The sequence below is a fragment of the Gaeumannomyces tritici genome, assembly GCF_000145635.1.
Source record: "Gaeumannomyces tritici R3-111a-1 unplaced genomic scaffold supercont2.4, whole genome shotgun sequence".
In the NCBI taxonomy this organism is placed as follows: domain Eukaryota; kingdom Fungi; phylum Ascomycota; class Sordariomycetes; order Magnaporthales; family Magnaporthaceae; genus Gaeumannomyces; species Gaeumannomyces tritici.
Window position 1 is genome coordinate 1,978,925 of NW_008804548.1, and position 15,139 is coordinate 1,994,063.

Below are 15,139 nucleotides of genomic sequence, written 5' to 3' on the forward strand. Positions count from 1 at the left end.
AAAAAGAAAGGCTTGGGATGAGGATATTCTGGCGATCAAGCAGGAGAAAAAGTGCCAGCTAGACGGGGCGAAATGTGGAGAGAAAGTCGATGGGGGAGGGTGACCACTCAAGCCAGCCTTGGACGTGGTGGGGACAATTGCTCTTGGGTTTCCCTTTTGGGTCTGCCCTGACCGCATGACTGAGGTTGCGGGGCTGTCACGACTGTCTTGTTGCGCGTTCCTGCAGCTCGGCTGGCTTCCGGCCCGCGTAGGCGAATTGATCATCGGGGGTGGTAGCAAAAACCGCGCCAAAGAAACACAAGATTTGGTTGTCTCTGCCTCCAGAGATAGCTGCCGCTTGGTATAGACACAAACACTGGAGCACAGTCTTGTAAATTCCCCGACGTCTTTCTTCTTTGGATGGGCAGCTTGGAAAGTCTCACGTGCCCGGATTCTCGTCCTTGCTACCAAGCGACTCGGAGACAGGGGGCCGCCTCCATCTTTGACAGCCCCGTCAGCGCCTGAGCGCTGGCGTGTGCTTGCAGAAACACTAGAAATACTCGTGATAACGGAGCGTCGTGGGATTCGAATGGAGCCCGACGCAACCCCTCAACGACCGAGCGGCTGCCAGTCGCACGAGCAGATCCTACATGATGAGAAACCTTGCGCAGCCACGACCTCCTGCCATCAAACTTTATTGCAGAAGGCGAACCCGCGCGCTGTGCATGCACAACTTTTGGTGAATCGGCCCAAATACCAAGCAACCCGATCCAAGGTCCGCTCTCCAGATGCATCATCATAATCCACGTCCGCATGCCGTCGGCGTCGCGCACGCCCGCGGGGCATTCATCCCATAGTCCATGATTGACCGCGGCCATGGAGCGCCCTCGACGCATCATGCGTGCTCTTGCGTTGCTTGCGAGCTGCCCCGGCCCCTAACGCAGACGGCTGTCACTGGGATGGCGGGGTGCGTTTGTGCTGCCCGCGCGCACCACACCACGCGGCGGGTATGGGAGACACATCTGCTAATTTCCCCTTTCGGACTTGGCTCACGTCGATCTAAGTATATCCTCCATCGTTTTTATCTCGCCTGGGTGGTGGGTGGTGGGTGGTGCGGGTCTCCTTGTCTGGCAGTTTGCTCACTACCTTCTTTTTGGAGATCTCCATGGGCGTGGGGTGAAACGGGTTTGACAACCGACCAGTCGCGAGTCAGCCGCAGCCTTCATGCGGCCCCGGCGAAACAGAGGTGGCAGCCTCGGCGAGCTGCTGCTCTTTTTTTGAGGCGCGGCGGGCTGTCCCACGCGCCAGGGACCTCCCAGCCCACACCTCCCTCTCAGCTGTGCCCTCCGGGAGCTGGGGAGGGCTTTTTAAGCTACGTGGGGCACTCAGCCTCCCCTGTCACCACCACCCATTTCTGTCATGCCAGGGGGGTCGGCACCGATCCCTACCGTTCATCGTGAGCTTGGCGCTCGATTTACCTCGACGCACTTCTGGAGCATGCCTTGCGTCCTCCCCTTCCCCGCTTCGCCTGCTCCCCTGTCGGGGATCCATGCCTGTCAGCGTTGCTGTTTGCTCGCCGGATATCTATACATGCTTTCGTGGTCCCAAGCCCTTGGGTTCTCGCCCTTTAGCCTTATTCTACGATGTTCGTCTCGTGCAGGACTCGATCCCAAGCTTTGTGACTACGCTTTTTTTCCTTCGTGTTTTCTTTTGTCACGTTCGGCTAGCATATCTTTTTTTTTCTTTCATTTTTTTTTTCATATTGTTCTTTCTTTCTCTCTCAGGCGGGCCTTTCCTTTTTATTCATCCTTCACAATGACTTCCCTTCGGCTATTACAACTTCTCGTGCTCCTGGGAGTTGTTTCTTACGTTCAAGCCGCCAGCCTCTGCTTCTTCCCCAACGGCAGGCAATCAAAAGATGTACCATGCGACCCGACAGCAGAGGTTAGCATGTGCTGCGGCTCCGTGGCCGCCTGCTTATCCAACGGCCTTTGCAAGGACGAGAGCACAACAAACAGCACTGGCGTGTCATACGCCAGGGGGACCTGCTCCGACCCGACATGGCAGTCCCCATTTTGCCCCCAAAACTGCCAGCTGAGTAAGTTTCAGTAGAGACACTCGAGTGTCGCCCAGGTCTTGGGAGGTCACGCCGGGCTGACAGACCTTTTAGACCAAGACAGCATGCGCACCCGATCGGCCTACGACTTCCGCGCCAACGGCGTCCAGGTCTGGGAGTGCGACGCCCAGGGCTTCGGCCAGCCCGCGCGGTACTGCTGCGAATCGGCGGCTGAGAAGACACGATGCTGCGCTACCTCGTCGGCCCTCTTCAGGCTGGCCTCGGCCTCGCCCGGCAACGCGCTGCCCATCCAGACCTACCCACCACCCGTATCGAGCTTCGCAACGACGATGAGCGCGAACCCCGGCACGGCCGGCACGCCCAAACCGATGGCAACCGCGGACGCGAGCCGCAGCTGCAGCAGCATGGCGGCACCAGCACTGACGCCGGCACCAGAGGCGGCACCGCTGCCGTCATCGTCGTCGACGGACGCCTCGGGCGCGATGCCGACCAACGTCAAGGTCCCGGCCTCGCCCGCTATCGGCACCAACGGCGTGATCACGGGGCCCGGCGGCGAGCAGATGATGGACATGTCGATGCACAGGAGCAGCATGACGGCCATGGGGGTGGGCGCTGCCATCGGCGGCGGCGCCCTGTCGGCCATGCTCGTCATGCTCGTGATCCACTGCCTCCGCCGGCGCCGCGAGACCGCCATGATCGAGGCGGGCCAGGGCGGCAGCAGCTTCCGCGTCCTCTCGGGGGGAAGGAGGCCCAGCGATAGGGGAGGCTCGGGCTTCCGCGTCCTGTCGCACGGCCGCAGCCCTAGCCAGCAGTGGCTGGTGCGTCCCAACATGTCGGAGCTGGGCAACGGCCACAGCCGCCACAACAGCTGCAGCTCCCATTCGAGCATATTACGAAACAACAGCTATAGCTCCCAGAACAACGGCAACCACTGCCATGAGGCCGTCGACCGCGGCTGCGGCCACGGCCCCGGCCCCGGCCCCACCTACGGCAGCGTCAGCGTCGCCGGCGGCGGCTACGGCAGCGTCGCCGCCTACAGCACGGTAGTGCCCGGCGCCGCGTTGCCCGTCAACCCGCAGCAGGCCATCTTCGAGCGCGGCGTGCAACAGCAGCAGCAGCAGCAGCAGCAGCAGCAGCAGCAACAGCCGCGGCCGAGCTTTGCCGTCTCGGGCCACCCGTTGGTATGGAACGGCATCAACTACGGCGGGCGCTTCAACGAGATGCAAACCATGGACGAGCGCACCATCGCGGTCATCGACACCATGATCGCGGCCGGCGCGGCCACCGACGGTAGCCCCAACCTGAGCGAGATCTCGGGCGTCTCGGGCTCGCTCGCCGACTCGCCCATTGACGTCGGCCAGATGCTGGTCGGCGAGCTGCCGCCGCGGAGGCCGCTGCCGCCGCTGCCCATCGCCATGAAGCGGAAGACGCCGCTGGCGGAGCTGCCGGACATGCAGACGCGGCGGAACTAGTAGGGATGACGAAAGGAGTGGGTTTGACGAATGCCGGCATTACTTAGAGTTCATTTTTTTTGTGATTCTTTTACTTTTTCCCCCCCTTTGTCATCAGCTTATCCGAAGCCATATGGATGCATTTTCACTATCACGATTCTCTTCTTCTGCCAGGCGCACACGCATAGCATCCTGGAATTGCTTCCATTGAGATACCTGGCATATATTTTTGCCATGCCTTTTCACATACCCTTTTCCTTTTTATCTCTTCAATTCTTTTATAGATACTTATTTCGAAATGTAGTTGCAAAGCCATACAACAATATGACTTTTCATATGTCCATTGACCACTCTATTCCAGACATTCTTCTTCTTGGACGGTGATGATGCTTTCCTCTGCTTGGTTATCCAAGGTTTTCGACCTCTTGGCAAAGGCGGTGTTTCTGCCCCTCGTCGACTTAGCCCCCCGGTCACTCCGGACTTGGGCCCGCGGCCGGGAGAGCCCTCAAGGTTCGTGTATCGAGCTTTTCTAAATCCGTGTACCGATCCTCACGACTGAGCCACGCTGTCTCGTCTGGGTGAAACCCCTCCAGCGGGGGCGCCCCGTAGGTACCTGTCCTGGCTGACTCGCTCTGGGCGCCCTCGGGCCCGGAGGGCACCTATCGCAACCTCGCCGAGGGATTGACCAGACCCACCGACTTTCAATTTCAAAACTTGGGCCACTGGGGGTTCAATGGTGTGGCGAAAAAAAGAAATCGTATTCTTGACGTCTCTGGGGAACATGATGTTGTAAACCAAAAACAAGTAAACAAATCCCTAGCACATGACATTATCTCGGCTCGTGCTTTCATTATACCGTCTCTCTCGCTTCAGCCCTCCACTCGCTTGCCGCCTCGCCCGTTTTACACTGTAGCTTTTTAGGGGCCCTTTTTATTAATTTTTCCCAAGGGGAGCGAGGCGTTGCCACCAAACAGCGGGGTGATTTGAATCCTCCTGCTCTTTTCACCTCCCCTCTCTTTCCACGGCGGCAAGACAACGAAAAAGAGCAGAGCTGCTCACTTGCGCAGGAATCGGACCGGGTTCGGGACCGTGCGGACGGACTGGGCCACCGTGGTGGTGACGGTGACGGTCTGCGCCGCCGCCGTGATGGTCGGGGCCACGACGCCGGCGCACTTGCAGGCGCTCACGTAGCGCTCGCCGCTGCCGCCGCACTTGTCGCCCACGTAGGTCGGCACCGCGGCGGGCTCGGTGTTGGTCTTGGTCACGGTGACGATGCTGGTGTGGGGATGTGTGTGTGTTTGTGTGTGTGTGTGTCAGTCAGTACAGTGTTCTCGGTAGTGGTTTTGCAAAGAGGAAAAAAGGAATGAGTGCTGCCTTACACCGGCTGCGGGGTCACGGTCACGGCGATGGCGGCCGAGCAGTCGGCCGAGCGCGCGGGCATGGACACGCTGATGTGGGCGCCCGTGCCCATGACGCCGCGCTGGCAGCCGTCCTGGTTGTTGCTCGTTCTGCAGGCGAGGCAGGCGTCGGTGGCGAGGGTTGACGCGGCCGAGGCCAGGACGAGGAGAGCCGAGGCGGAGAACTGCATGTTGGGCGGTTTGGGCTGGTTGGGAATTAGGTAGCTGGGATGGTTCCGGAGGAGGCTGTTGGGTTGGACAGGTAGTGAGCGTGGAGGAGGATGAGGAGGCTACTTGGTAGGTGAGGAGCAGGCCTCTACCTTGGCGATGGCGAGCGATGTGTCACCCTTTTGTCCTTTTCCAGCCGGCATCGTGAAGGAGCAGCAGCCAGCCAACATCTCCCAGCTTCCCACCTTGGCTGTCTTTCAGCCCTCCACGATATTGGGTGTTTGTCTTGGGACGCCCGCTCGTATCTCCCTCCCTACCAGCCCACGTCTGGCCGTGGGAAGAGGGCGGTCGAGTGCCCAGGATAATCATTCCAATATCCGACCGGTTAGTTCTCACTAGCGCAGCATCACGACGGCCTAGACGGCCTTCTCTCGCTTTCTTTTTATTTTTAATTTTTTATTCAATTTATTTTTTGGGAGTTGCGTAGAACTCCAGGCAAGCCAAAGCCCCAGCTGGTCACCCAGTTCAGCTCTCAGGGACAGCTTTTGCTTGTTGGGAAATATTGCGTAGGGATATCAGGGGTGGCCCAATAACATGGGGCGCTAAGCTCGTAGCGGTGGCTTGGCTGCATGTTTGTTTTTCCTGATTTGCCCTTCCTTTTTCTTTCCTTCCTTTTTCCAACCCAGCTCTGGACCTGCGCTATCAGTGCGTTTTGGCGTCCAGACCGCCCCCGCCGTTTGCAGGAAGACTGCCGATGCTGGACGATCTTGGCAGCGTGTCTTATTGGAGGCCTACGCGATATGCCTGGATTAGCTGGCAGAGGGGAGATGCTGTTACAGGGGACTGGGATGTCCAAGCCGTAGGCGTGGCGGACATAGGGTCGTCGAATCCCGACGTTTCCGATTCCGACATTCGGATTTTGTGCTTGGTGCTTGGTGCTTGGTGGCTATTTTTCTTTTCTCTCCTTTTTTTTCTTTGGGCTGGCTGGAGTCGGTCTTGTTTTTATTGAAGGATTAATGGAGAAGGACAGGAACGAGTGAGGAGAGCGGATTAAAAGGCGTATGGTGGCGCCTTTTGTTGGAGTTCCTCACCTATGTTGACAAACTGATGTGTCTGCCCCGCCTTTGTTTGGCCAAGCATTTCAATCCACTGAGTCATCGTATTTGATACCAACTTGTGTGTGTTAACCGCCCCCAACCCCCGGCCTGCGCTCCAAGTACCTAGGTCTTGCTCCCCCGATGGTCGGCCCGCGAAACCGACCACCGAGGGCGAAAGCTCGAGACTCAAGCACCGATTTTCGCACGAAGCTGAAAGGATTACAAAATACACTGTCGAGGGGCGGCAGGAAATGCCCAGGCGCTGGTCTGCTCCTGGAAGTTCAACTCCGAGCTAGCTGGTCGTGGCCTCTCGGGCGCCCGACACAGGGGTCAACACCAACAGCCTTGGCATATCTACTAAGGCCATTGCTGTTATTCCTGCGTAATTTTACAGCAGAGTCTGGCCGCGACAACGTCCCCATCACAACTGACATGTCTGCTACATGCCCTGCTGCCTCGCCAGCTGTCCGATCATCCAACAGGCCGGCTTGAACCGTTCCGGACTCAGCTGTGCCCACCCTCGGGCTATTCCTAGAACGGGCAGCTTGGTGAGGCACCCTAGGAGGTTGGGCATGAAGGTCGGCCCTCTTCCTCGCAGCTCGGGTCGACGGGGTCTGAGAAGCACCCGCAACCTCGTAGGCTCGTTGCTCAATGCTGTCGCTCGTGTTCACCAATGCCCCGCGCTGGCTGGTCAAGACCTCTGGACATTTGATAGCTTGCTGTGCGGCTTGCGCGTTGGTTCCCTAAACTCACAGTGTATCTGAAATTTGAATGATGCTACGGTGATGATGAGAGCTGGCGCAACGGCGAATCCGTCCCGGAAGTAAAAGGATGAATCTCAACGTCGACGTCCCAACCGTTTCCGCAGCTTCGTGCTGCCGATATTAGTATTGGAATCAGGGAACATTGTCTCAACCACTTGGAACCCCAGAGGTGTCTTGCGTGGCATCGCACTCGCAAGTCCACCACGCGAGCAAGGGATGGCCCAAAAGGAAGCGCAAAAGTGACGCAAGTTCATTGATGAGCGCCACGACCGGACCTCGTGGCAATGGGAGAAAATGCTCCAGCGGATGTGTCATCGACTCCATCGCGTTTGTTGATGCTTCGTTCTGCCGGCGAGGGTAGACTCTTTTGCCCCGTGTGCTGAGACGCCGTCATGATAATTGAGATGCCGACAGTTTGCATAGCGCCGGAAGCCCCTCGCCGCTGGTGACATGCTCATTCTGCGCATCATGGTGTCCTTAGACGATTCCTCTAGGTTCTCATGTTGCCTCACCCTGCAGTCCTACATGCGCGTATGGTGGAAGCGAGCAGTCAAGGCGAGGTACACGGATCACGAAACGTCATGGATGTCGCGTGTTCACTTAATTACACAATAATCGCTTACACCTTGTGATGGCATTTCACCAAGATGGTTCGAATTACGAAAGTTTTTGTTAACTTGAGCTGGGTAGTGATGGCGAATAAAATCCAGCCTATAAGCCAAGCCATGCCCCCAGAGTCCACAGGCAGGACCTCTCGTGCAAACCCACCCTTTTTTTGTAACCAATCCACGACCGATCGAGCAGCAATGGTCCAACTCGGGAGCATGACCGGCCTCTCCGGCCCCGCCCTGGCCCTCGCCGCCGCCTGCCTCCATTCGCTGGCGATGGCCGAGACGACGAGCACCACTGTCACGTCCCTGGACCTCATCACCCTCTACCCGACCACCACCCGGGTCACCATCGTGACCATCGCCCCCGGCGAGTCCTCCAGCACCAGCTCGGGCACCCTGACGAGCACGGTCTGGGTCCCGTCGTCGTCGTCGTCGCCATCGAGCGCCAACCCGTCCGCCTTCCTCGGCGCCAGGGTCGGCATCTTCGACCTGCCCTCGACCCTCGTCACCAAGATGGTCAAGAGCCCGGCCGCGCCGTCTCCGCAGCCCACGGGTACCGTCGTCGAGATTGCTTTTGTTGGGGTGGCCCCCTCGGCCAAAGCTGGCTCGCCGGCCGGGGCGGCCGCTGCTGTCAAAGCAGCCTCTGCCGACCAAGAGGTCGCTGCCGCCAAGGACGCCTCCACCGACGAAGCCTCCGCCGACGAAGCCTCCCCCATGGAAGCATCCTCCAGCGTTGAAGACGCCTCTGCCGTCGGAGCTGACCCGGTCCGGGTGGCCCAAAAGGAGGAGGATGCTGGGTCCTTCATTTAATGTCTTGTCCGAACAAGTACCTTGTTATGGGTTGGATGAGAGGAAATATGGCATGATGGATGGGAAATGTGGCTGGATAGGTCTGGACCAATGATCAAGCAGAGGATAGATATATAAGTTGGCCTCTGGACCCTCCTAAAAGCTCCTTCCAACCAGCGGCAACACGCACTTAATTTGCCATCGCCAACTACAGGATTCCAGAGTAGAGGCAAGTGTTTGTGAAGCCAAAAATGGTGAAAATACATATCCCACATCGCTCTATACGAAGCGTCATCTGTGTTGCACACCCAACCACCCCCACCTGCCGGCTAGACACCCGTGACGTTGAGGTAGTTGCCCGCCAGGGGGACGGTGAGGTTGGCGGCCTGCGCAAAGGCCGCCATGTTGAAGTTGAAGCGCGACGACACCGTCTGGCGCTGGCTCGCGGGCACGGCAAAGCCGGCCGGCTGCTCGTACAGCAGGAACACGTACGAGTGCGGGTAGGGGGGCCGCTCGGCCGGCGGCGAGGGCCCAAAGTAGCTCGACGGGCCGTTCTGGGTGGAGCCGAGGATGGCGAAGCCACCGGCGTGGGTCTGCCCCGTGGCCTTGACGTCCCGGATCATGGCGTGGAGGAGGGGCTGCCTGGCGCCGCCGGTCCCGAGCTGACTGTTTTGGGAAGGGTGTTGGCATTAGTACGGAGAGATGTGTGTCTTCCAATGATAGTTGCAGCGGATAGTCCACGTACACGTCGAGATCTGCCACGGAGCGTTAGCCAGGTATAGCGTGGCGTTGGGAGTGATGGGGCCGGCTTACCGATCATGATGAAGAGATATGTGCCCGTCAGTGTCTCGTTTAGCCCAAAGGTGGGGATCCGGGCCGTCTCTGTTGTACCCAAGAACTTAGGCCTGCCCAGACGTCGCACTGCCTTTAGTAGCCAATGTGCCCTTACCGGCTTTGGTGAAGCTTGTTCCAGGTGGCTTCACGGCTTTGCTCCCATACACAACATTGAGGTGCTTGGAGACCGAAGGTGTGAACCTGGCAGGTGCTTGACCGGCCACGAGTCCGCCCAAAAGGGCCCAGGACAGCAGTGAGGAGGGCCACATCGTGTATAGGGAATATGTCCTTGGTGGTTGCTTGTAAACAGGATTGAAAGGACTAGATGGAGCTAGAGGCACTTCTCACAGCCCCCAGGAGAACCGGATGGTGTCGAGTATTTGAAGGAGTCCGTCTGCCATTCCATGCGCTACATTCGCCTCCGAGATATTAGATAGATTAGAGCCCTAGAGTAGCATGGCGTCCTTTGCCGGAATTGGATCACTGTGCAATTTTATTCGAGGTACCTTTCCAATCTGGTAGATTTACCGAATCCGGTCGATTGAAGTCTTCCTTACCAACTGTCGGGGCTATCAGCCGGCTTGGCAATGCTTTCGGCCATCCGGGAAAAGCTTGGGTCCGGCAGCCCCCGCAGGCTAGACGATCGGGATGGCGTTCACTCGGCAGTTGGACAGTTGCTGGTTGGAGGGGCCGAGCGACGGCCAGCGTGGAAGCCACAATCACAATCATGATGTGTTCTCCAGGTATGTGCGTTCAATCTGATGCACGACTGGTACTGGCCAAGATTATAAGCAATGAAATTTTGGAATTGGGTATAAAATGCATCTCCATAATGCTGGGCAAAAATAGACAGAGAGAAAAGAAGACGCAAACCCAGACCTAAAACCCCAAGCCGTAGCCGTAGCCGGTGGTATGCAAAAACAAAACGCCTATCCGCGACCTCCTTTTATTGGTACACCCCACTGAACGCCTTCCATATCCTGTCAAACCAGTCAATGCAGAGACGGTAAACGCAGACCATCAAATTCGGGGGAGGAAAAGGTAGCTTCAAGCGCTGGCGTTGCTCCGCGCTCGCCTCCGCGAGACCCAGCCGGCGACACCGCGCTTGGCCTCGTGCGAGTAAAACACCTCCTTGACGGCGCCCTCGAACGTCGGCTTGTCCGACACCAGCGAGCGGATCTGCTGGTCGGGCGCCTCGGCCTCGGCCTCCCCCTCGGCCTCCCCCTCGGCGGGGGGCGCGGAGCGCTCGCAGTTGCTGGAGTGGCGGTATTTTGGGTCCTGGCCGTGGTGGGAGGGCCGGCAGGCGCGCCTGACGAGGGCGCTGAGCGAGCGGCGGCGGCGGCTGGCCCACGACTGGGCCGACCCGTCGCCGCCGTCGTCGCGCTCGTCGATGGACCGCTCGTAGACGCTGCTGCCGCCGCTGACGGCCAGGATGGAGGCCAGGTCCGCGTCCGACAGGGCCGAGCCGGCCGAGTCGGACGACACGGACTGGCCGTCCGAGTTGGTGCGCCGCAGCACGAAGGTGGGCGGGTTCTGGGCGATGGGGCTGCTGCTGCCCACACCCCCAGCCTCGTCGGCGTCAAGGGCCGAGAGCTCCTCCCGGGTCGGGGTGTCGAGCTCGTCGGCCAGGCGGCGCCACGGCATGTGCTCGCCCGTCTCGGACGGGGAGTCCAGCCGGACGGACGCCGACATGGCGGTGGGGAGGGTGGTGGCGAGGAGGAAGGCGGAGATGGTGGGGTAGCGCATGTTGACGGATGTATGTGTAATGTTGTTGATGTATGTGGTTGGTGTGGTCCTTGTTTGTGTATAGGGCCCCTTACAGGCTGTATCGACAGTGGTCCAGGAAATGTCTGGTCAAGATTCTCGTGGTTCTCGTGGTTGGAAATGGAACCGAGTCCTTGCTGCGGGGCCATGGCCCCCTTTTACATCTCGAGCGTGTCCCCTGAAAACCCGAACACGCAGCTCGCATTGTCAAGACGGGCCCCCGATTAATCTTTTTGCGGCAGCAGCCTTTCGGGTGGGCGGCGCATCGAGGCTTCGCGTGGTGCTGTCGCAGTAAGCTGGCCCCGCCCAGGCGAGGCGCAGGGGACGCTGCCACCAATGAGCGGTTGCTACTTATTTCGGGCTGAACAGTCAGGGGATCGTCGCACTGCCTCCGGTGGAGATGCCTGAAACATTGGCATGCAAACCAAGATTGACACCCAGAGCCCTGAGCACAGGTGCTTTTTTGGCGTGACGGGTGGGTTTTTGGCACTTTGTCTGCGGCTGCTTGGAACGCCAACCCGTCTGATGCATTATGGCGTCAGCAGCCTACGCTAATTAACTGCAAACGCTACGCCAACGCTCAGGGGATCCACAGGGAGGAACCCATGTGCCTCGGATGTGCCACAAACGCGCCATAGCGGAATCCTACCCCATCGCTTTTTTTAGGCGGCAGGTTGCGAACGAGAATGGCTTCGAGAATGGCGCAGAGAAGGAACGGGAGACGAGGGGACAAAAGCCAAAGCCAAAAACAGCAACGGCCTTATTATAGGTATCCTAGTAGGTATCCTAGTAGGTATCCTAGCGGTGGCTCAATCACCATTCATCGTTCCCCGCACCCCGGATTTCGGAGTCATCAAGCGAGAAGGGACGAAGCCGCGAAAATCCATCGGGCAGACGGCCCGCCAAGGGCTCCCTAACCAAAAACCTTCGAGGTGCCGTCTCATCTTTACAAGGCCCTCGCCTCTACAGGACCGACAGCAGCTTGTCCAGATCCTCCACAATCTCCTGGTAGATGCTCTCGGATATCACCTCGTCCGACGCCGGCACGTTTTCCACGGGCTGCACCATCGGCTTCGAGTTCAGGCACCGGTACACGAGCTCCGCCATTTTCTTGCCGCCCTTTTGCGGGACGTAATGCTTTGTCATGTCCTCGAGCGTGGTCTTGACACGCTCCGCGTCTTTTGTGAGCAGGTTCGCAACAGGCGTCGCAGTGCGGCCGCCACTGCGCGACGCGGCCTCGGCATTGGCCAGGTCGGCCGGCCAGCGTTTCTTGTACGTCTCTCTGTACGCGTCGGAAAGCACCAGCGAGAAAGGCGGTGCCTGGGCTAGAGGGACCAGGCTATCCCACATCAGCAGCTCCAGGGCGCATACACCCATGCTGTATATGTCGTGGTAGATGTTGTAGTTCTGCTTCGCCAGGCCCTGCGAGCTTTGGGAGGGCTCTACTCCCGTTTTTGCCAGTGGGAAGCCACCGTCGTGGTCGTCGTCGTCGTAGATTTCATCCACCTGAGCCGCCTCGGGGCTTTGGGCATGGCGGTCCGGGTGCTGGTATATGAGTTTACCAGGTGCCCACTCGCCACTACGCGCGCTCGCCCCACGCGATTTGTCGCGCGACTCTGACCAGCCGCAGAGGAACAGCGTCGCGTTCACGATGGTGCTTGCAGGGTCGTCGGATGCTCTTTCCACCGCCACCAAAAGATTCGCCGGCCGGATGTTCTTGTGCACGAGGCCGATCTTGTGGGTCTGCAGAACGGCGACGGCTAGCTGCCGACAGAGCGAGACGCGGACGTTGAGGGACGGCTCCTGTTCCTTGCCCGCATAGAGCGTAGTTAGGGTTACTGGCTCCGCGCTCGTGGGAAGGGGCCACTCAAACACCAAGCGGACATAAGCATCCCAGCAGTCGGGGAGATATCCCAGCAGCCGGGGGATGGAGTTCGCCGGCAGGGCTGAGCGAAGCCTGGATGCCAGGTCCTGTATCTTCTTCTCGGCCACTTCCTTTCTCGTCTCGAAATACCAACGCGACTGCTCGAGTACCACTGAAGCCTCCCCTGCCGCCGTTTTCCCGGGTGGTACGTAGTTGGCCCTGGCCCATTCTAGACTCTGACTGATATCTCGCACGCCTCCAACAAGCGTGATATCCGTCAAAGGACTGTAGTCGGCAGAGACCGCTCGCATCGTCATGACCAGGGCACTGAGCCCTTTCAACGCCTCATCAAATCTCTTGAGCTTCTGGTCCAGCACTTGATGTGGGGAGGGCGATTTCGCCGCGCTTCTCGCTGGCATGAAGGAGCCCTTTGTGCGTCGCTGGAACATTGATAACCTGCTCTTTATCTTCTTCTTCTCTTCAGGCAGCGCCTCTCGCAGGACCGCCTTCACAGCGCTGTCGAGTTCCTCAAGCAGCACGCGGAGCTTCTCGAGGTCGCGGTTCAGCCGGGCCTTGCGCTCCTGAGGCACTCCGTAGTCGTCAAAGATATTCTGGCACAGCTTGAAATTCATCTTGACATCCTCGCCTCGATCGTCGAGTCCGAACTCCTTGAGCTGTGCGGCTTGGTCTTCCGTGAGGCGCTCCTGATGGATCTGCTTCTCGAAATCGTCCCAGAGCTTTATCAAGTCCTTGACCAGGCCCCAGGTCCCGGTGACGGCTCCAAATACAGCAGACATGGCGGATAGGTGGGTACTTGGTTCTCGAACTGGAAGAAACGTGCCACCGTCGCGGTCGGGTTTTTATTGCTGTTGTTGACGCCGAATTTTAAAGTATCCCATCAGAGCATAGTCCCAAAGCACGGCAGAATACAGCGGCTATGGAAGCATCCCACCGCATATATGAGTGCGTAGTCACCACCACATCCAGCCTGCAGCCGCCAAACCTGCTTTTCCAGTGCGTTCTGGTCGCCGATAACACCTCAGTTCAGCCGCAGCCGACCCCCCCCTTCCCCTGGCACCGGGGCTACGCGCACCCCGCGTACCTCCTTCCGCCCGCGTGTTTTGGTGCCCGATCGGCCCAAATGTAAGGCTTGGGGCGAGGATAGGTGCCTTGACCTCTGGGGCACAGCCTGCCTCCGCTACGACACAAGGTATTCCGCCTGCATGAGGATGCACAGGTGCATAGGTACCTACCTCGGTAGAGGTACCCATCCGCGCCAGGAGAAAGCACGAACTTGGGAGGGAAAAGGGACATACTTGGGCTAGAAGACGGGAAGGCTTGTGTCCAATGAAGTACATCCCTCTTTGTACCTTGATGCATTGGTGCTCTGGAACCAGAGTATGGGCACTGCCGCTTTACTCGTGGCAATCTTAGCTGATTACCTTGACCACCCTGTGGCACTGCCTGCAGCTCAGGTTGCATCCGCGGCAGCTCAGGGCTGGCACTCAATCCAGATTTGTGGGCAAAAGTTGACCCCGCCGGTTGACTTGCAACACCGATCCTTTCTTTTCGTTGTTCTAGCAAAAATCTACGGATTATTGCGGCTTTGTCCTTTTTGCCAATAGATTCCGTAACAGATACCGGTGATCCCTAACATGGCTTTGTACAAGCCTTTTATCGTTTGCTTTCCTTAAAGTCGTTATTGTAATAGCTTGATTGTAAATTGCTTTTGAGGAAGCGCTTGTGATGTGGCTGATATGTTTGAGGCCTGGCGAATCTAGTCACAAAGTTTTCGGTTTGCAGGCCCTATCCCCGCGCTAAAGCCACGAGTAGGAGAGAAGGAGTTGCGGAGTTGAAGGAGCCCAGCCTAGGCACATTGTAAAAATTGTGCCCGAGGTAACCTTGCCGCCCAATATTGAGCCGCCTGTTAATCGAGCAGGCAATGTAGATGCGGCAGTCAACACGGTAGCCGGGCGTAGTAAACTTTGTGTGTATCGCAGCCCGACCACAATGAAGTATCGGAGGGTTGTGTTAGGAAGATGCGTGGAACTGTTTTACTGGACGCCACACTCTCAGTATTGAAGAGAATGGGGACGCTCGTGACAGATTTTGGCGAACGATTTGAAGCCGCTACGAACCGTTGCAGTGCTGCCCAACGTTGGTATCGTTTCAGCGGCTGCAAGTTAAGCCGCCTTCGTGGAAGCGAGCCCCAAGAGGGGCTGGTGTCGTCGATGCAAGTCTGCAGCCGCTGATACATGCTGCCTCTGGATAACCGTTGCCCAGCTTCGCGCCTTAGCAACCTGTTTTTTTTTTTTTTNTTTTTTTTTTTTTTTTTTNTTTATTT

General features: G+C 58.2%; 6 protein-coding genes across 6 annotated transcripts; 2 read left to right on the plus strand and 4 right to left on the minus strand.

The window, feature by feature from the left end:
- The first annotated feature begins 1,782 nt into the window (after positions 1 to 1,782).
- GGTG_08096 (hypothetical protein) lies at positions 1,783 to 3,692 on the plus strand. Its single transcript, XM_009225933.1, has 2 exons — positions 1,783 to 2,077; positions 2,150 to 3,692. The coding sequence occupies exons 1-2, from the start codon at positions 1,795 to 1,797 to the stop codon at positions 3,526 to 3,528; spliced, it is 1,662 nt and encodes a 553-aa protein (XP_009224197.1). The 5' UTR covers positions 1,783 to 1,794; the 3' UTR covers positions 3,529 to 3,692.
- A 552-nt stretch (positions 3,693 to 4,244) lies between these two features.
- Positions 4,245 to 5,601, minus strand: GGTG_08097 (hypothetical protein). The gene is made up of 2 exons (XM_009225934.1): positions 4,887 to 5,601; positions 4,245 to 4,782 (listed from the first exon to the last, which is right to left on the minus strand). Exons 1-2 carry the CDS (start codon positions 5,093 to 5,095, stop codon positions 4,563 to 4,565), a joined length of 429 nt encoding a protein of 142 aa, XP_009224198.1. The 5' UTR covers positions 5,096 to 5,601; the 3' UTR covers positions 4,245 to 4,562.
- A 2,057-nt stretch (positions 5,602 to 7,658) lies between these two features.
- GGTG_08098 (hypothetical protein) lies at positions 7,659 to 8,456 on the plus strand (the record flags this gene model as incomplete). Its single annotated transcript, XM_009225935.1, has 2 exons — positions 7,659 to 7,689; positions 7,738 to 8,456. 2 exons carry the CDS (start codon positions 7,659 to 7,661, stop codon positions 8,352 to 8,354), a joined length of 648 nt encoding a protein of 215 aa, XP_009224199.1. The 3' UTR covers positions 8,355 to 8,456.
- A 206-nt stretch (positions 8,457 to 8,662) lies between these two features.
- GGTG_08099 (hypothetical protein) lies at positions 8,663 to 9,436 on the minus strand (the record flags this gene model as incomplete). Its single annotated transcript, XM_009225936.1, has 4 exons — positions 8,663 to 8,999; positions 9,079 to 9,088; positions 9,147 to 9,215; positions 9,283 to 9,436. The coding sequence occupies 4 exons, from the start codon at positions 9,434 to 9,436 to the stop codon at positions 8,663 to 8,665; spliced, it is 570 nt and encodes a 189-aa protein (XP_009224200.1).
- A 778-nt stretch (positions 9,437 to 10,214) lies between these two features.
- GGTG_08100 (hypothetical protein) lies at positions 10,215 to 10,913 on the minus strand (the record flags this gene model as incomplete). Its single annotated transcript, XM_009225937.1, has 1 exon — positions 10,215 to 10,913. The coding sequence occupies one exon, from the start codon at positions 10,911 to 10,913 to the stop codon at positions 10,215 to 10,217; it is 699 nt and encodes a 232-aa protein (XP_009224201.1).
- Positions 10,914 to 11,818: 905 nt separating this feature from the next.
- Positions 11,819 to 13,686, minus strand: GGTG_08101 (serine/threonine protein kinase). Its single transcript, XM_009225938.1, has one exon. The coding sequence runs from the start codon at positions 13,590 to 13,592 to the stop codon at positions 11,895 to 11,897; it is 1,698 nt and encodes a 565-aa protein (XP_009224202.1). The 5' UTR covers positions 13,593 to 13,686; the 3' UTR covers positions 11,819 to 11,894.
- Positions 13,687 to 15,139: the final 1,453 nt, after the last annotated feature.

Excerpts from the sequence above, each read along its gene's own strand:
- GGTG_08096 (XM_009225933.1), top strand. The coding sequence starts at position 1,795 with ATGACTTCCCTTCGGCTATTACAACTTCTCGTGCTCCTGGGAGTTGTT. Across the intron at positions 2,078-2,149 it reads CCCCCAAAACTGCCAGCTGA|ACCAAGACAGCATGCGCACC; the intron begins GTAAGTTTCAGT and ends CAGACCTTTTAG.
- GGTG_08097 (XM_009225934.1), bottom strand. The coding sequence starts at position 5,095 with ATGCAGTTCTCCGCCTCGGCTCTCCTCGTCCTGGCCTCGGCCGCGTCA. Across the intron at positions 4,783-4,886 it reads ACCGTGACCCCGCAGCCGGT|CATCGTCACCGTGACCAAGA; the intron begins GTAAGGCAGCAC and ends TCCCCACACCAG.
- GGTG_08101 (XM_009225938.1), bottom strand. The coding sequence starts at position 13,592 with ATGTCTGCTGTATTTGGAGCCGTCACCGGGACCTGGGGCCTGGTCAAG.